The sequence below is a fragment of the Mus musculus genome, chromosome 4 (assembly GCF_000001635.26).
Source record: "Mus musculus strain C57BL/6J chromosome 4, GRCm38.p6 C57BL/6J".
Classification (NCBI taxonomy): Eukaryota; Metazoa; Chordata; class Mammalia; order Rodentia; family Muridae; genus Mus; species Mus musculus.
The window spans coordinates 20,171,896-20,192,064 of NC_000070.6; the positions used below are offsets into that span (position 1 = coordinate 20,171,896).

General features: G+C 40.9%; 1 protein-coding gene across 4 annotated transcripts in view; it reads right to left on the bottom strand.

The window, feature by feature from the left end:
- Nucleotides 1-20,169, bottom strand: part of Nkain3 (Na+/K+ transporting ATPase interacting 3) — a 669,681-nt gene that overhangs the window by 60,867 nt on the left and 588,645 nt on the right. The window contains exon 5 of one of the 4 annotated variants that reach the window (XM_011250047.2): nt 13,481-15,038. The exons of the other annotated variants lie outside the window; for them this stretch is intronic. Coding sequence (XP_011248349.1) covers nt 15,021-15,038 — 18 coding nt within the window. The 3' untranslated portion in view covers nt 13,481-15,020. Of the gene's footprint in view, nt 1-13,480; nt 15,039-20,169 lie in introns of those variants that run through there. 4 annotated transcript variants of the gene reach the window in all.

The window sequence follows — 20,169 nt, forward strand, 5'->3', positions numbered from 1 at the left end:
GTCCAGGTTTTCCAGTTTTGTTGAGTATAGCCTTTTGTAGAAGGATCTGATGGTGTTTTGGATTTCTTCAGGATCTGTTGTTATGTCTCCCTTTTCATTTCTGATTTTGTTAATTAGGATTTTGTCCCTGTGCCCTTTAGTGAGTCTAGCTAAGGGTTTATCTATCTTGTTGATTTTCTCAAAGAACCAACTCCTCGTTTGGTTAATTCTTTGAATAGTTCTTCTTGTTTCCACTTGGTTGATTTCACCCCTGAGTTTGATTATTTCCTGCCGTCTACTCCTCTTGGGTGAATTTGCTTCCTTTTTTTCTAGGGCTTTTAGATGTGTTGTCAAGCTGCTAGTATGTGCTGTCTCCCGTTTCTTCTTGGAGGCACTCAGCGCTATGAGTTTCCCTCTTAGAAATGCTTTCATTGTGTCCCATAGGTTTGGGTACGTTGTGGCTTCATTTTCATTAAACTCTAAAAAGTCTTTAATTTCTTTCTTTATTCCTTCCTTGACCAAGGTATCATTGAGAAGAGTGTTATTCAGTTTCCACGTGAATGTTGGCTTTCCATTATTTATGTTGTTATTGAAGATCAGTCTTAGGCCATGGTGGTCTGATAGGATACATGGGACAATTTCAATATTTTTGTATCTATTGAGGCCTGTTTTGTGACCAATTATATGGTCAATTTTGGAGAAGGTCCCGTGAGGTGCTGAGAAGAAGGTATATCCTTTTGTTTTAGGATAAAATGTTCTGTAGATATCTGTCAGGTCCATTTGTTTCATAACTTCTGTTAGTTTCACTGTGTCCCTGTTTAGTTTCTGTTTCCACGATCTGTCCTTTGAAGAAAGTGGTGTGTTGAAGTCTCCCACTATTATTGTGTGAGGTGCAATGTATGCTTTGAGCTTTACTAAAGTGTCTCTAATGAATGTGGCTGCCCTTGCATTTGGTGCGTAGATATTCAGAATTGAGAGTTCCTCTTGGAGGATTTTACCTTTGATGAGTATGAAGTGTCCCTCCTTGTCTTTTTTGATAACTTTGGGTTGGAAGTCGATTTTATCCGATATTAAAATGGCTACTCCAGCTTGTTTCTTCAGTCCATTTGCTTGGAAAATTGTTTTCCAGCCTTTCACTCTGAGGTAGTGTCTGTCTTTTTCCCTGAGATGGGTTTCCTGTAAGCAGCAGAATGTTGGGTCCTGTTTGTGTAGCCAGTCTGTTAGTCTATGTCTTTTTATTGGGGAATTGAGTCCATTGATATTAAGAGATATTAAGGAAAAGTAATTGTTGCTCCCTTTTATTTTTGTTGTTAGAGTTGGCATTCTGTTCTTGTGGCTGTCTTCTTTTTGGTTTGTTGAATGATTACTTTCTTGGTTGTTCTAGGGCGTGATTTCCGTCCTTGTATTGCTTCTTTTCTGTTATTATCCTTTGAAGGGCTGGATTCGTGGAAAGATATTGTGTGAACTTGGTTTTGTCGTGGAATACTTTGGTTTCTCCATCTATGGTAATTGAGAGCTTGGCCGGGTATAGTAGCCTGGGCTGGCATTTGTGTTCTCTTAGTGTCTGTATAACATCTGTCCAGGCTCTTCTGGCTTTCATAGTCTCTGGTGAAAAGTCTGGTGTAATTCTGATAGGCCTTCCTTTATATGTTACTTGACCTTTCTCCCTTACTGCTTTTAATATTCTATCTTTATTTAGTGCATTTGTTGTTCTGATTATTATGTGTCGGGAGGAATTTCTTTTCTGGTCCAGTCTATTTGGAGTTCTGTATGCTTCTTGTATGATCATGGGCATCTCCTTTTTTATGTTTGGGAAGTTTTCTTCTATTATTTTGTTGAAGATATTAGCTGGCCCTTTAAGTTGAAAATCTTCATTCTCATCAATTCCTATTATCCGTAGGTTTGGTCTTCTCATTGTGTCCTGGATTACCTGGATGTTTTGAGTTAGGATCCTTTTGCATTTTGTATTTTCTTTGACTGTTGTGTCGATGTTCTCTATGGAATCTTCTGCACCTGAGATTCTCTCTTCCATTTCTTGTATTCTGTTGCTGATGCTCGCATCTATGGTTCCAGATCTCTTTCCTAGGGTTTCTATCTCCAGCGTTGCCTCGCTTTGGGTTTTCTTTATTGTGTCTACTTCCCCTTTTAGTTCTAGTATGGTTTTGTTCATTTCCATCACCTGTTTGGCTGTGTTTTCCTGCTTTTCTTTAAGAGCCTGTAACTCTTTAGCAGTGCTCTCCTGTAAATCTTTAAGTGACTTATGAAAGTCCTTCTTGATGTCCTCTATCATCATCATGAGAAATGTTTTTAAATCTGGGTCTAGATTTTCGGTTGTGTTGGGGTGCCCAGGACTAGGTGGGGTGGGAGTGCTGCGTTCTGATGATGGTGAGTGGTCTTGATTTCTGTTAGTAGGATTCTTACATTTGCCTTTCGCCATCTGGTAATCTCTGAAGCTAGCTGTTTTAGTTGTCACTGTTAAGAGCTTGTTCTTCAGGTGACTCTGTTAGCCTCTATGAGCAGACCTGGAGGGTAGCACTCTCCTTAGTTTCAGTGGGCAGAGTATTCTCTGCAGGCAAGCTCTCTTCTTGCAAGGCAGGTACCCAGATATCTGGTGTTCGAACCAGACTCCTGGCAGAAGTTGTGTTCCACTCACTAGAGGTCTTAGGATCACGTGTGGAAACCTGTGTGGGCCCTTGCGGGTGTCAGGCGACTCAGCTGGCAAGGTAGCCGGGGCTCGAGTGGAGTGGAAGGGGTTTGTGCCCCAGATCAAGCCCGGGTAGCCTGCTTCCCTATGTACCGCAGTCTCAAGTTCCACGCGATTGGATTGGGGCAGGCGCTGTGTTCCACTCACCAGAGGTCTTAGGGTCCCGTGGGGAGTCCCGTGTGGGCCCTTGCGGGTGTTGGGCAAGACTCTGCTGTCAAGGTAGCCCGGGGCTCGAGTCTCGAGTCGAGCGGAAGGGACTTGTGCCCCAGATCAGGCCCGGGTAGCCTGCTTCCCTATGTACCGCAGTCTCGAGTTCCGCGCGATTGGATTGGGGCAGGCACTGTGGTCCACTCACCAGAGGTCTTAGGGTCCCGTGGGGAGTCCCGTGTGGACCCTTGCGGGTGTTGGGCAATACTCTGCTGGCAAGGTAGCCCGGGGCTCGAGTCTCGAGTCGAGCGGAAGGGACTTGTGCCCCAGATCAGGCCCGGGTAGCCTGCTTCCCTATGTACCTCAGTCTCAAGTTCCGCGCGATTGGATTGGGGCAGGCACTGTGATCCACTCACCAGAGGTCTTAGGGTCCCGTGGGGAGTCCCGTGTGGACCCTTGCGGGTGTTGGGCAAGACTCTGCTGGCAAGGTAGCCCGGGGCTCGAGTCTCGAGTCGAGCGGAAGGGCTACTGTTAATATCTTAAGTTTTGTTACCATCCAACCATCTATAGGAATGCAGAATTTTCTTTTTTTCTGATGATACTTATATTCTCATTGTTGAAATTAAGAGAACAGAATTATGTGGCCATATTTACCTTTCTATATTAGTGTCTGTCTTTGTCCAACAAAATTAGTATTATTAAAGTTGCGTATATTAAATCTATCTTTGGCACAAGATTTATATAATAACCATGTCCAAAAATGAGGCAAAGTCAACTCATAACTTGCTCAATGTGCCAATCTTGACCTCGAGTTCAATTTCTTTGTTGTTTATAATCCTTAAATAATGTGCTTGGTAAAGATGGAATGGAGGCAGGGTGGTTTTCTCATAACTTTGGGAATGTATCTTTTGGGAAATTGGGATATGTGCTTCTATCAAGAGACAGAAAGGCAATCTTCATTTGCTCTAAAAGCCAGCTGGAATTTCTAAAAGCCAGTTCTGGAAGGAGAGCACCTGCTAGACTGGACAGGCTACACTCCTGTTGCAGCCAAACTCCCCTCAAAGAGAAGACTGTCACAAAAGGCTAGACTCCAGGGGATTGATGATTTTTTTTTTGAGACAGGATCTTGTTTTGTATCCCATGTTGATCCTAAACTCATGATTCCATTTCTCAACTTCCCATCAGATAGGATAGAAAGTGTTTTCATACCATTTTCAACTGTAATTTTTGGAATTTACATTATTTTGCTCCAGGAACCAGTGATGTGATCTAGACTATTTCTGATTTTTGCTTAAAATACTCCCATGGGCATGTGGTTGTGAGTGACAATTAGCTCTGTTTTTATTTCAGCTCTTATAAACACAAGAGCCAGCAGTGGGGCTGCCTGCTGCCTTCTGGCTTCAGTTCACCTTCTCTGTCAGATGGTAAGTGTCCAGCAGCTAAGACAAGTTTTGTGAAGGGCAGAGGGTGTTGGGATTGGCTCAATAATAATCAGAGCCTGGCTTCCTGCTAGGGCTCAAAAGGTAGAAACTGTGGGGGAAGAAACTTTGGCACTGTTTTAACTCAGTGGCGAAGAATAGTGTTCAATGAGCTTTAATGACATGGCTTTTGAAAATGCCATCCAGGTCCCCATAGTGTTAAATCAACTCTGAAAGTACATAGTTTCTACTGGTGAGCTGGCTCTCATCTTTCCTTCATGGAGGGAGCTGAGCTGAACAATTGTCTCCCTTGTTATTAGAACTGTAGAGAAGCCCTGAAGAGTGTGTATACTATTTCTGATAACAAGAGTGTTTCTGATAACAATATAATATATCTGGGCAGGTAACATCTCTTTATTTTTTATGGTGCATGTTTGTATTACATTATGAAATAAGTCTTTTTTAATGTTGACCTGCTTGTTTTTTAGGTACCGTCTAGCAATTTATCTGCTTCTTGATGCCTTTGCTGTATTAGTTTTCTTTCTATTCCTGTGGCAAACACGATGACCAAGAGCAACATGGAGAAGAAAGGATATATTTTATTGTCTACTTTCACATTATAGTCTGTTATTGAGGGAGGTCACGGCAGGAACTGATACAAAAGCTGAAAGAATGCGCCTTACTGGCTTCCTTCTCATGCACTACACAATAAGTTGTCTGGGTGACACACACTCATAGTGGTCTGAGCCATCAATTATGGTGTCAACTAAGAAATACCTCATAGATTGGGCCAGAAGACAATCTAATGGGGAATTTTATTAATTGAGGTTCCCTCTTCCCAGATGACTCTAGCTTGTGTCAAATTGACAAAAAAATCAATAACAAACATTACAGCATTTTTGTGAAGTGAATATTCTCAGCTCTTTCTTTTTATGAGAAAAGCAGAGATCAGCACAGCAGCTTGCTTTGTTCCCAAAGCTAGCAAGTGGTGGGATCAGAGCAACACATATTTTTCTTTTCCAAAGGTTTCTGTCTCAAACATAGTGCACAGTATGTCCATTTTCACAAGGCAGATCTGAGAAGTAGTTGATATACTGGAGACACCCCACCATGGAGGTGCCTGATGGCTTATGCTACTTTTTCTGCAGCCTCGGATGTTTTTTCCTTCCTGCTAACTGACCACCACAAAGACATCAGCCTTAAGTCATTTCTGCATGTGCTTTCTTTGAACCTGTTCCTGGGTTACAAGGAAAGCAGAGCTGCAAGTGAAAATGAATTACGAATTTACTTCTCAGCTGCCCTCTTGATTATCATCTCCAGTCTCAAACTCATCTTTGTCCTGAATGCCTGCCATGGTGTGGGCATTCTGTCCATGGATTAGCAAATCCTGCCTTCTGCTCAGTTCATGGTCTTGAAGGATTATGTGACAGGGTCAAATCCCAATGCATAGCAGATTCCTTTAAGACCATCTTATTGAATCACTTTACCTTATCCATTTATGGTCTCCCACTTCTTCAAATGGAGAGAAATATGAATAGATTGTTTCCATAAGCCTTTTGACTCCATTAGAACTCCTACCCAAATTCAGTATTCTCTTTGCCTCTTATGTTGTACATCTGTGAGTAATTAGTAGTATGAGTAGTAGTCCTGTAGGCACTCTGAGTTGGATTTTGTTTTCATATTCATTTCTTCACTCATTGTTGTGCTGGAGGAGGGGAGTCTCTGTTTAAAGATGGCTCTAGTCTGACATTGCCCTTACTTTGGACACCCAAAGCCATTTTCCTTCTTCCAATGTCTCCTTTGCACAGATGATTTTCCTTTTCTTTCGAAATGGATCACTTATCCATTATCTTAGAAAAGTGCCACCTGATTCTCTCCCTGCTACTCATGAAGGTCTGAAGTGGGCCCTCCGTTTCTTCTTCCTGTCTGTCCTCTGATTCACTGCAGCTTGGCTTCTGGCTGGACTTTTCTGCTGAGATTGCTCTCCTAAAGGTTAACAGCCAACATTTTATCAAATCTAATAGCTATTTTACCCATCAAAATTTATATAGTATTGACCCCATGCCCTAATTAGACTGCATGCACCCGGGCAGGCTCACCTTTGTCTAGCTCCAAACTTTTGTATTGCAGTCTGGCCTCAGAAGCTTATACTGTGGTTAGAAAGGACTTAAGGAATGAAGGGTCCAAGCAATAACAGAGCTTGTCAGTTTTCTATTAGTGTAGTAAAATATCTGGGACAAACAACTTACAGGCAGGAAAGGTTTGTCTTGCTTTTTTACTTTCAGCCCATGGCCAATTGGCTTTGTGGCTTTGTGGCCTGCTGTGCAACAGAACCTCACTTTGCGGTGGTGGGAGAACACATAGAGGAATGTGGTCACCATGAGGCAGCAAGACATTTCTGTTTATTGTCTGGACTTGACGACTTTTCACTAGGCCCCACCTCTTAAGTGTTCCCTCTACTAAAGTGCCAAACTGAGGCCAAGCTTTTAACACAATGCCCTCTGGCGGATTTAACTATAGCAACTAGTTCCTCTCTAGCTTTAGAAGAATGGTGCTGTGAGAAATTTATGTTGGTTTACTATTGAACAAAACAGAATAATAAAGGACAACCAGCCTTGGTTCAAGATTAAAGCTGGACTTCCGGCCCACTGCAGCACCAGGGTCCCTGGCCCGAGTTCTTCTATTTTTAGGGTCACTTATATATACTATCATATCATCTGCAAAAAGTGATATTTTGACTTCCTCTTTTCCAATTTGTATCCCCTTGATCTCCTTTTGTTGTCGAATTGCTCTGGCTAGAAATTCAAGTACTGTGTTGAATAGTTAGTGAGAAAGTGGGCAACCTTGTCTAGTCCCTGATTTTAGTGGGATTGCTTCAAGCTTCTCACCATTTACTTTGATGTTGGCTACTGGTTGGCTGTAGATTGCTTTTATCATGCTTAGGTATGGGCCTTGAATTCCTGATCTTTCCAAGACTTTTATCATGAATGGGTGTTGGATCTTGTCGAATGCTTTTTCCGCATCTAACGAGATGATCATGTGGTTTTTGTCTTTGAGTTTGTTTATATAATGGATTACATTGATGGATTTTCGTATGTTAAACCATCCCTGCATCCCTGGAATAAAACCTACTTGGTCAGGATGGATGATTGCTTTAATGTGTTCCTGGATTCGGTTAGCAAGAATTTTATTGAGGATTTTTGCATCGATATTCATAAGGGAAATTGGTCTGAAGTTCTCTATCTTTGTTGAATCTTTCTGTGGTTTAGGTATTAGAGTAATTGTGGCTTCATAGAATGAGTTGGGTAGAGTTCCCTCTACTTCTATTTTGTGGAATAGTTTGTGCAGAACTGGATTTAGATCTTCTTTGAAGGTCTGGTAGAACTCTGCACTAAACCCATCTGGTCCTAGGCTTTTTTTGGCTGGGAGACTATTAATGACTGCTTCTATTTCTTTAGGGGATATGGGACTGTTTAGATCGTTAACTTGATCCTGATTTGACTTTGGTACCTGGTATCTGTCTAGAAATTTGTCCATTTCGTCCAGGTTTTCTAGTTTTGTTGAGTATAGCCTTTTGTAGAAGGATCTATTGGTGTTTTGGATTTCTTCAGGATCTGTTGTTATGTCTCCCTTTTCATTTCTGATTTTGTTCATTAGGATGTTGTCCCTGTGCCCTCTAGTGAGTCTAGCTAAGGGTTTATCCATTTTGTTGATTTTCTACAAGAACCAGCTCCTGGTTTGGTTGATTCTTTGAATAGTACCTTTTGTTTCCACTTGGTTGATTTCACCCCTGAGTTTGATTATTTCCTGCCGTCTACTCCTCTTGGGTGAATTTGTTTCCTTTTTTTCTAGAGCTTTTAGATGTGTTGTCAAGCTGCTAATGTATGCTCTCTCTAGTTTCTTCTTGGAGGCACTCAGAGCTAGGAGTTTCCCTCTTAGAAATGCTTTCATTGTGTCCCATAGGTTTGGGTATGTTGTGGCTTCATTTTCATTAAACTCTAAAAAGTCTTTAATTTCTTTCTTTATTCCTTCCTTGACCAAGGTATCATTGAGAAGAGTGTTGTTCAGTTTCCACGTGAATGTTGGCTTTCTATTATTTATTTTGTTATTGAAGGTCAGCTTTAGTCCATGGTGATCTGATAGGATGCATGGGACAATTTCAATATTTTTTAATCTGTTGAGGCCTGTTTTGTGACCTATTATGTGGTCAATTTTGGAGAAGGTACCATGAGGTGCTGAGAAGAAGGTATATCCTTTTGTTTTAGGATAAAATGTTCTGTAGATATCTGTCAGATCCATTTGTTTCATAACTTCTGTTAGTTTCACTGTGTCCCTGTTTAGTTTCTGTTTCCATGATCTGTCCATTGGTGAAAGTGGTGTGTTGAAGTCTCCCACTATGATTGTGTGAGGTGCAATGTGTGCTTTGAGATTTACTAAAGTTTCTTTAATGAATGTGGCTGCCCTTGTATTTGGAGCATAGATATTCAGAATTGATAGTTCCTCTTGGAGGATTTTACCTTTGATGAGAATGAAGTGCCCCTCCTTGTCTTTTTTGATGACTTTGGGTTGGAAGTCAATCTTATCAGATATTAGGATAGCTACTCCAGCTTGTTTCTTCAGACCATTTGCTTGGAAAATTGTTTTCCAGCCTTTTACTCTGAGGTAGTGTCTGTCTTTTTCCCTGAAATGGGTTTCCTGTAAGCAGCAGAATGTTGGGTCCTGTTTGTGTAGCCAGTCTGTTAGTCTATGTCTTTTTATTGGGGAATTGAGTCCATTGATATTAAGAGATATTAAGGAAAAGTAATTGTTGCTTCCTTTTATTTTTGTTGCCTATAAGGCACCCATGTTTTAAAACTCTGTTCAGGCTCATTGAAACACCAAGTTTGTACCAATTCACGAAAACAAGGTGAAGCAGGTTTTGGGTTTCAGAATGGTGATAAACCATACAAGGTATATGAGAGTGTGCATGCCTGTAATCCTAGCACTGAAGACTTAGGCAGGATATTTGCCATAAGTTTCAGGCCACTCTTGCTATGCAGTCCGTTCACCCTGGGCTGTGTAGTCAGTTCAATGGCAGACTGCTCCAAATAACAGGTTTGCTGCTTGAACCAAACCAAACCAAAACAAGGCTTGTTTGAGAAGACTCAGAAGCTGGAAACAAAGATGGCTTCCTAAGAAAAGCTGGGGGTAACAGCAGGAGTGTGTGTGTGTGTGTGTGTGTGTGTGTGTGTGTGTGTGGTAGAAGCTGAAACTGTAGAACTTTCTGTCCCTCTTGGTAGATAGGAGGAGGCAAGAAAGAAGGAATCCCAGTTGGATAAGACTACAATGTCTGAGCTTTGGTACTTTCAGAAATAGATCAGCAAGTGTGCAGCACTGAGCTGCCCTCCTCACACTTATCACAGACAGTAGCTTAGGACATGGAACTACTTCAGTCCTCAGCACTAGTCAGGAGGGTGCCCAATGCACAATAATCAAGCTAAGGTCAAATCATCTTGGTTTGGTTGGCTTACAGAGCAAACTGTGAGCATAAAAAGGCGCTGAGAGCTGTCATTATGCCGGAACACAGTAGGGTCAAACCTGTTTCTTAGGAGATTTATCTCTTAGTTCATTTCTTTGGATGGTTTTCCTACCATCATTCAACAGCATGTATCAAGTTAGGATTTCCCTGGGATGTCCTGTATTCAAAGCCTAAATGTGATTATGAATAATCTAGTTTCTTAAACTGTGGGTCACCATCCAATATTGGGCAGTGTAAATGACTGTGGGGCTCCACAGACATTTTGGTAACACTCAGTTTTCTGATTGCACAGCTATCAAAACATATTAAACATCAAGTGTGTGAGGAAGATGAGGTGCCGTTGGACCTGCTCACCACTGTTGACTTTCCTATCTGATCATATATCATGGGTACTTTGTGCTGTGTGTGCTATTACCTCATACAAGACCTGTGGACACTGCCTGAAATACCTCAGGCCAGATTTAAGACTCTAGTGTGTTATGACCTATAGTGTTTTTACTGTACCCACACCATTTCCTCTCTAAAAGAGACACTGGTTTAATTACAGAAAACCAAGACATTTAATATTTTCCCATCTCTATTCCTCAGCATGTAGGAATTAGTCTATCTTTGGATTATACTGTGTAAGAATGCTTGGTTTAGAAAATGTTGCTTGCACAGAAGTGGATGCTCACAGTCAGCTAATGGATGGGTCACAGGGCTCCCAATGGAGGAGCTAGAGAAAGTACCCAAGGAGCTAAAGGGATCTGCAACCCTATAGGTGGAACAACAATATGAACTAAGCAGTACCCCAGAGCTCTTGACTCTAGCTGCATATGTATCAAAGGATGGCCTAGTCGGCCATCACTGCAAAGAGAGGCCCATTGGACACACAAACTTTATATGCCCCAGTACAGGGGAACGCCAGGGCCAAAAAGGGGGAGTGGGTGGGTAGGGGAGTGGGGGTGGGTGGGTATGGGGGACTTTTTGTATAGCATTGGAAATGTAAATGAGCTAAATACCTAATAAAAAATGGAAAAAAATGCCATCAGGAAAAAAAAAAAAGAAAATGTTGCTTGAATTGATGACTCAAATTTCACTTAAAATTATTAAATGATTTTTGGCTTGATGTTAGGACAGAATTTTAAACAACTTTCTGTAATGGCTATAAACATTTATTTCCATAATTTTGTTCTGTGTACTTATACAATGTGATATTCTAGGCATTAATATTGATCCACTGAAAAATATTAAAGATGCTAAAATGAGCTTTAGTAATTTACTGAGAAATAAACATATAACATACCAGCCAGGGGATCATGTAGGCTAACTACAGATCTTTATGTCTCTCTCCTCTCCTCTAAATACAGTTCCCATCTCTGTAACAGACCACCTGCTCTGCTTTGTCTACCTCTTGCCTCATCTCCTATGGATCATAGAGATCTTCCCTTTCAATCTCCCTCCTTCCCTCCCTCCCTCCCTCCCTCCCTCCCTCCCTCCCTCCCTCCCTTCATCCCTCCCTCCATCCCTCCCTCCATCCCTCCCTCCATCCCTCCATCCCTCCATCCCTCCCTCCATCCCCTTCACTTTAATCCAGTCCTCACTACTTTGGAAACACATTGGGAAACACCAGCCACCACAGCTAGAAAAGAGAAAGTCTAACTGCAGATCTTCACTTCTCCCATCTTTCCTCTAAATTCAGTCCCAAAATATCCCCTCCCCATTCTATAGCAGGCCACAGGCAGTGGCCTCCTTCTCCTTCTTAACTTCATCTTTAGCAGATCAAACAGATATCTTCCTTTAACCATCTTCTTTACTTATCCTGTTATCACAGCCCAGAACTACAAGCAGCCAATTCTGACGGATTAGCAAGTAGCATCAGTACAGAATTGTTAGCTTCCTTTCTTCCCTCTTCTGCCTTCCACATCCAATACTCTATAGTCTCATCCCCTGTTTTGTAGCTGACTTTATGCCCTGGCATTTCTCCCCTCTCTGCCCACATCCCCAGAGGATTAAGCAGATCCTGGTAGAACACTCTGATATCCTCCCACTTTCTTCTAGCTCATCCCCAATCTAACCATCAGCAGCTAATACCTAGAAACATGTTTTACAGAGAAACTTCCGTGGTTACACCAATCAGGATCCCAGAAGAATTTCCTAGCAGGCAGTTCCCAGCCATTGCACCCCCACTAGTAACTTTTCCCAAACTCAGCTACCCAGATCCCAGCATAATAAAATCACAATCAACAACAGCCTGGAGAGCATGTGTTCCAGTGCAGCTCAAACCCTACAAAGTAAGTAGTTCATGCAAATAGCAACATAGCTGAGGTACAAGATAAAGATCTTAGAACGGCCTTTATAAATATCATAGAGGTTTCTAAGGAGAAAATGAACGAATCCCTTAGAGAAATCTATGGAAACACAAACAAACAAACAGTAGAAGGAAATGGATGAAAGCATTCAAAACATAAAAGTGGAAATAGAATCAATAAAGAAAATTCAAAGCAAGAAAAAATTGGAAATAAAAAAATTAGGAACTCAAAAAGAAACCTTCGAAGAAAGTTTCACCAAGAGAATACAAGAGATGGAAGAGGGAATCTCAGGCATAGAAGACACGATCAAAGAAATGGATACATCAATCAAAGACAATGTTAAATCAAAAAATATCCTGGCAGAAACTATCTCTTTATCCATGGCATTCCCACGTTACGAAGTTACAGTGGCTTCATCTGCTAACTCAGACCTCAAACATTTAGATACAGTATTGAATGTTCAGTAAACTTTTTTTTTTTTTTTTTTTTTTTTTTGGTTTTTCGAGACAGGGTTTCTCTGTATAGCCCTGGCTGTCCTGGAACTTTGCTTCTTCTTCTTCTTCTTCTTCTTCTTCTTCTTCTTCTTCTTCTTCTTCTTCTTCTTCTTCTTCTTCTTCTTCTTCTTCTTCTTTTTAAATTAGGTATTTATTTTATTTACATTTCCAATGCTATCCAAAAAGTCTCCCACCTACTCCCCCACCCACCCACTCCCACTTCTTGGTCCTGGCATTCCCCTGTACTGAGGCAGATAAAGTTTGCACAACCAATGGGCCTCTCTTTCCACTGATGGCCGACTAGGCCATCTTCTGATACATATGCAGCTAGAGACACGAGTTCCGTGGGGGGGGGGGGTACTGGGTAGTTCATATTGTTGTTCCACCTATAGGGTTGCAGATCCCTTTAGCTCCTTGGTTACTTTCTCTAGCTCCTCCATTGAGGGCCCTGTGATCCATCCAATAGCTGACTGTGATCATCCACTTCTGTGTTTGCTAGGCCCTGGCATAGTCTCACAAGAGACAGCTATATCAGGGTCCTTTCAGCAAAATCTTGCTAGTGTATGCAATGGTGTCAGCGTTTGGAGGCTGATTATGGGATGGATCCCCGGATATGGCAGTCTCTAGATGGTCCATCTTTTTGTATCAGCTCCAAACTTTGTCTTTGTAACTCCTTCCATGGGTGTTTTGTTCCCAATTCTAAGAAGGGGCAAAGTGTCCACACTTTGGTCTTTGTTCTTCTTGAGTTTCATGTGTTTAGCAAATTGTATCTTATATCTTGGGTATTCTAAGTTTCTGGGCTAATATCCACTTATCAGTGAGTACATATTGTATGAGTTCTTTTGTGATTGGGTTACCTCACTCAGGATGATGCCCTCCAGGTCCATCCATTTGCCTAGGAATTTGCCCCTCAACAGAGGAAAGGATACAGAAAATGTGGTACATTTACACAATGGAGTACTACTCAGCTATTAAAAAGAATGAACTTATGAAATTCCTTTGGCCCTTCTTAAATGGAATGTTAATTTGTTGGTTCTTACTGTAGCAATCATATTGCACTTATGAGGTGTTTTTATATATGAAAACCACACCCTGGAAATGGCAAGAGAAAAAGACCAAAGGTGCCTATGTGACTACTCCAAACCTGGAGTGTCTGCTTCCAGAGTTCTTCTATTGGAGCAGAAATAAATCTTTACTTACCCTCTAACTATTATCTGGAATTCCTTTTATTTTGTGATGAAGTCAATGACCCTATGATTCTGGTATTAGCACTATTTTTCTGGAAGCATATTCAACAACTGATATTGGGTATTGCTTTTGGAGAGAGGAACCAATATTCTTTGATCGAAAGGCCGGGAAGACATGCAAGTATCTGTATTGTATCTCTTCTGTCCTCTTTGAGAAACAACCACAGTAGCAAGGAATGAGTTGTCAGCACTGAACAGAAGAGGGGAGCAAGTGAAACCATAACCAGCGAGTGTTGCAGAGAAACATTCTTTGGCTTTTCAATGTCTGATGTCTTTTCTTTGAGTGGTATGTTGTTTTTATTAAAGGTGTAAATGGGCCCACCTGCCTTATATGAGCTTAAGTAGATATTCCTACACAAGTGGAAATTAGTATATGTGTTTGACATTCAGTTCAGCTTCACCTTCTAGAGAATTTTACTCCAGGATCACTGTCCAAATAATCAGAACACTAGCATCATCCCTGATGAAAACCACTGTCTACCTTATTCTCATGGCTGATGCCAATAAGTAGGTGGCTGGGGTGGAAATGGATTTGAATGCTGTTGCATGTTGGTTTCTGATGTAATTCAGTTAACCTTAACAAAGTCAAAGACTTGCACTGGTCTCGTAACTTTATCATGCATGTCCTGGATGACACAAATCTTTATGGATAATCAAAATGCAATTAGTTAAGATTGTTCCAGAATTTTCTGCACACACAAGTGTTCCTACTTGCCTTCCAATGCTCTGTTTTATAGTGATTTATCCTTTTTCACCTAGCAAGGGAGGGTGGGTTTCTCTTGTGTTGTCTGAATACACCCAATAATTTCTTGTTCTTTCAGCCTGTTGATTGTGAATCTCTTCTCAGCCTGGTGGACTGCCCTTCTCTTCCCTTCCTAGCTGTCCTGTCTATGTGCATGTATACACTTGTGTGCACAGACACATACTCCTTCCAAAATTTACTCTAATTACTTCATGGGTTATTTCCTTAACATGGTAACATAATTGCTCACAATTAGAACTTTACTTTAGAAATGTCTTTTGGAAAATTTTACAAAAGTAAAACTTTCTTGTTTCACTTTAAAACTGGAAAAGAATACAATCTTAATATTTTGTGTCAACAGTTGGTTCAAACTGAATGATAACTGCTTGATGATGCAGTCCAATTCCTTGAACTCTGAGACAGGTATCTATTTCTCCTCCTGTGGTCATGATCCATCCTTGATGAGGGAGTTCAACATGTTCAAGAAAGATAAATGATCTATTAGTGGAGCAAAAACATGTATACAAAACTTTGTAGTAGACATTCCCATTTCCGGAGAAATATAAACTTATGACTACATCATGTCTAAGCTGTGTTCTCTTTGAACAAGGAGCCATAAACTGTTTGTGTATAGCAGTGTGCAGAATACTCAATGTGTTTCCTCTTATTCAGTCACTTTTTATACTAACAGGCACTTGGAACATAAAACAAAGCCTATAGCATAAGTTTCCTTGTCCCTGTATTTTATAGATAAGGAAACTCACTCATGGGCTGATTATCATCACCTAAGAAGACTCATTGCTATTTCTAAGCCTCCTTGCCTCTTCTCTATATATCTGATCCTTCCAAATTAATAGTGGAGTTCTGGAATCATTGACACCATTCTTCTTCATCCCTCCCTCCCTCCCTCCCTCCCTCCCTCCCTCCCTCCCTCCCTCCCTCCCTCCCTCCCTCCTTCTCTTCTTCCCTTCCTCCCTTCCTTCCTCCATCTTCCTTTCCCTCTTTCTTCCTTTCCCTCTTTCTTCCTTTCCCTCTTTCTTCCTTTCCCTCTTTCTTTCTTTCTTTCTTTCTTTCTTTCTTTCTTTCTTTCTTTCTTTCTTTCTTTCTTCTTTCTTTCTTTCGAGCACAAAAGATCATGTGCATAATCTGTGTGAACAATCAAATCACACAACTGGTATTTTGACATGACAGTATGTTTTGTTACTAATTTGCACATTTGAGATTTTCTTAGCCTTTATGTTTGGATTTATTATTACCTGCATTATACTGACAGACTGAGTTTTATTTATTTATAGTCTTTGGAAGGACAATGGCAGATGTAGTTTCTAACATCCAATTTGAACATTTCACTAGAGGACTAATCACTGTGGCCAGAAAGCATCAGAATAAACCGCAGTCATGCTTCGTTAGATCCAGAAATGGTTTCTCACATCAGCTCATTTGATGATAGTTTAGAACAATTGTCTGCTTTCTCCCTCCCAAGGTGCTAATGTGAAGTGAAGTTAATCAGAGCTGGGGAAGCCCTCAGACATGAGGGAGATGTTGTGAATGCCTTTCAAAAATGCTAACCTGTGTGAGCCAGTGAAAGCATGTTAATCTACAGCAGTGTGCTTCTGCCTTCGCTTTTCATTTCTGTTCATTGTTTTCTTCTACTTTCCAGAGGGTTTTACTTCTTTGGAGCCCCCATTCAGAAAATAATTACATGGTATATAACATAGAACTATTTAAATATGTTTAATCCTTATTAAAATGAATAAAAGTAGCCCCAGGAATCTACTGAGGTATCTGGCTTATGAATATTTATAAGCCATATTTTTCTCTTATTTTTATTATTGAAACCAGAGATGTTCCAACTGTGCACAAAGAAGTCATTCAAACCTTCTTCCATTTATGATGGATTGTGGATAGCTGTCGGCAAGGACTTTCCTAGCATCTTTCTTATCCTTCTCTACTCATTTATCAACTGTACATATTGTATGAAAATGGAAGGGAGAACAGGAAATATAAATAGGATGAGGGGAGAGAGAGAGAGAGAGAGAGAGAGAGAGAGAGAGAGAGAGAGAGAGAGAGAGAGAGAGAGAGAGAGAGAAAGAATAATATTGTTAATATTATTGTTAATAATATTGTTAAGGTGAAAATCTTACTAGTGATTTTGGAAGGATTTTAACTACATATTAGAAATAGCAAAAAGCTTGGCAAGAAAAAAATTGTCTCTGTTAAGTGGCTAAATAGAAATGTTATTTAAACATTATTTAAAGCCTTTCTTGGCTGCACATGTGCCTACCTTGCCATTCTCTGCCTCAGTGAAATTCTCTGTCACCCTAATCCCACCTTACCCCTGATTGTATAGTCTAAAATACTTTGTTTGTATTAGACAATAAAATGACAGCCACTTTGTAGTTTTCAAGTGATAAAACATTAAAGAAACATGTCAATTTAACAATCACAGGTGAATAAATTTCAGGGCGTGACCTTCTATCTGGGATATGAGAAAGGACAATTTGTTATGGAGAATTTGTGTGGATGATAAGGGTGGATTGGGAGTAGGGCAGGGGGAGAAAGGAAGAAAATATCTAATTCACACACACACACACACACACACACACACACACACACACACACAGTTTCACAACCAAGGTGAAGGTGACTGAACTTGCATTTTTGTGGTTGTCTAGAGGCCACTGGTAACAATGAGGTTGAGAATGCCCAAAATATAGACACCCAAGCACACTTGGGTGAGGAAAAGAAATCTTAACAAGGAGTCTGGGCTGACCATTTTTTAATGTTTGAATACCTCTCATAGCTGTAGACTTTACCTATTTTGTATAAGGGATAAAGGAAAATGAATGGCTGTAAATGGAAGAGAAACTGATTTTTCATGAATTAGAAACCAACATCATAAAACACAGATTGGTTGAGAGGAAGAACTTGTCTGCATAGCAAGTTTTCACAAGCTGGAAGGAGAGAGATACCTGAATGTTGTAACCTCTCACTGTTCAAATATTCAAACAATGGGAGTTGAAAGGCAGAGCTGTCAATCTTACTTGCTAACAAAGGATATGCTGATGAGCAAACACACACACACACACACAATCTACAGTCAGAGCATAACAATCTTCAGTGATTATCTTTAAAGGTCAGGGTTTTTAAATGTTAGTCTACTGTCATTTTAAATAATTTAACAATTTCCTTCATTAGGCTTTAGATCAACAGGTCCAAGAAAAGTATTGCAGACTCCAATAGCGAGAAAGGTCAGTAAACCTGTGATATATTCAAGAATAGGAAATGTTTAAAATAAGACATAGTTTATGAGTCATATTTTGATCGTGAAGGCAAACACATATCAGGCATTAACACATGTTTTCTTCATGTTGGTATCAAACAGAATTTTGAGGAGGAGGAATTTAAAAAGGGGGCAGGATCACGTGTGGGAGGAGATAGGGGAGATACACAGAGGGTCAGGAAATTGAACAGAGGTGTGTAGCAATAGGGGATGGGGAACTGGGGGTGGCTACCAGAAAATCTCAGATGCCAGGAAAGCAAGAGGTTTCCAGGACCCAAAGGGGATGACATTAGCTGAAATACCCAACAAAGTGGAGAGAGAATTTGTAGAGAGCATATCTAGAGGTTAGGCATGCCCCCCAACCCCTGGTTGAGGGATGGGGTCACCCACGCATCTCCAACATTTTAACCCAGAATTGCTCCTGTCCAAGAGAAATGCAAGGACAAAGAATGGAACAGAGACAAAAGGAAAGGCCATCCAGAGACTGCCCCACCTGGGGATCCATCCCACATGCAAAAACAAACCTAGACACTATTGCTGATGCCAAGTGCTGGATGACAGGATCCTGATATTGCTGTCTCTTGAGAGACTCTGCCAGAGCCTGACCAATACAGATATGGATGCTGGCAGCCAACCATCAGACTGAGACAGGGATCCCAGTGGAGGAGTTAGGGAACAGACTGAAGTAGCTGAAGGGGTTTAGAACCCTATAGGAATTACAACAATATCAACCACCCCTACTCCCAGCTCCCAGGACTAAACCACCAACCAAAGAGTACACATGGAGGGACCAATGGCACCAGCTGCATAGTTAGCAAAGAATGGCCTTGTCTGGCATCAATGGGAGGGGAGGCCCTTGGTCCTGTGAAGGATGAATGCCCTAGTGTATGGATACGCTAGTGCAGTGAGGTGGGAGTGGGTGAGTGGGTGGGAGAGCACCCTCATAGGAGCAGGGGGAGGGGAAATGGGATAGGGGGTTTGTGGAGGGGAAACCAGGAAAGGGGATAACATTTGAACTATAAATAAATAAAATATCCAATAAAAATTATAATCTCAAAAAAGATCTATTTTATGAGTTACATTTATTTTGATTGTGAGGGTGAACATATAACATATTAACATATCTTTTCTTTGTGTTGGCATCAAGTAGAATTTTGTTCTAGGAAGCTTTAGGAATTGTTCTATGTAATTCCATGATGGTTTCAAATCATGAGTCTATCAATATCAGTAAGGTGCATTTTCTTTGTTTCCAAGTGCAGACTGGATGAGGGTCCAGTCATTCCTCCCATGCTGGATCGTTCATACTATAACCTCCATCTTCAGTCCTGGTTATCACTCCAGGTTTGTCCTGGGAGCCTGCCATGAAGGCCTCTGAGTCCATCTGATCATCTCTGAAGTGCCCTATCATGTCTATTCTGTATTTCTTTCATTTTTTAATTAATCAAATAAAATTTATTTGTTTACATTTCAAATGATATCCCTCCACAAACCCCATCCTATCCTCCTGACTAATACAGATGCAGATACTCATAGTCAACCATTGCATTGAGCCCACGGACCCCACTGGGAAGAGCTAAGGGAAGGACTGAAGGAGTTGAAGGGGATGGCAACCCCATAGGAAGAACAATATCAACCAAGCAGACCCTCCAGAGCTCCCAGGGACTAAATGGCCAACCAAAGAACACACATGGAGGGACCCCATGGCTCCTGCTGCATATGTAGCAGAGGATGGCCTTAGCTGGTATCAGTGGGAGGGGAGGCCCTTGGTCTTGTGGGGGTTTGATGCTAGAGCAGTGAGGCAGGAGTGGGTAAGTGGGTAGAGGAGCTCTTTATTCAATATTTCTAAGTTACACATTACCTTACCAGTTTTCATCAGTTTTTAAGAGCCACTAAAAGCCCATCTTTTCCATGGAAGAGTTATTAAAAACCTTTTATATAAAACATCCATATAATGTATTTTCTAGTTGGTGCGTGGAAAGTGATGGCTTCTTACTATACCCACAAACTTTAATATTTGTATCTCATTTTATCTAATTATGTATCGTGTCATCTTGATGCTCTTTGATGTTTCTTTTGAAATTCAACAGAATTTTTAAAAATGTGTGTTTATGCTGTGTGTGCTCATGTTTGTCTATGCTGTGAGTGTTCATGTGTGTCTATGCTGTGAGTGTTCATGTGTGTCTATGCTGTGTGTGTTCATGTGTGTCTATGCTGTGTGTGCTCATGTGTGTCTATGCTGTGTGTGCTCATGTGTACACTTCAGAGGACAGAGGAAGATGTCTCTTGTGGTTTTCTATCCAGAACATATTCCATTGAGATGGCTTTCCTAATTAATTGGTAGTTTCA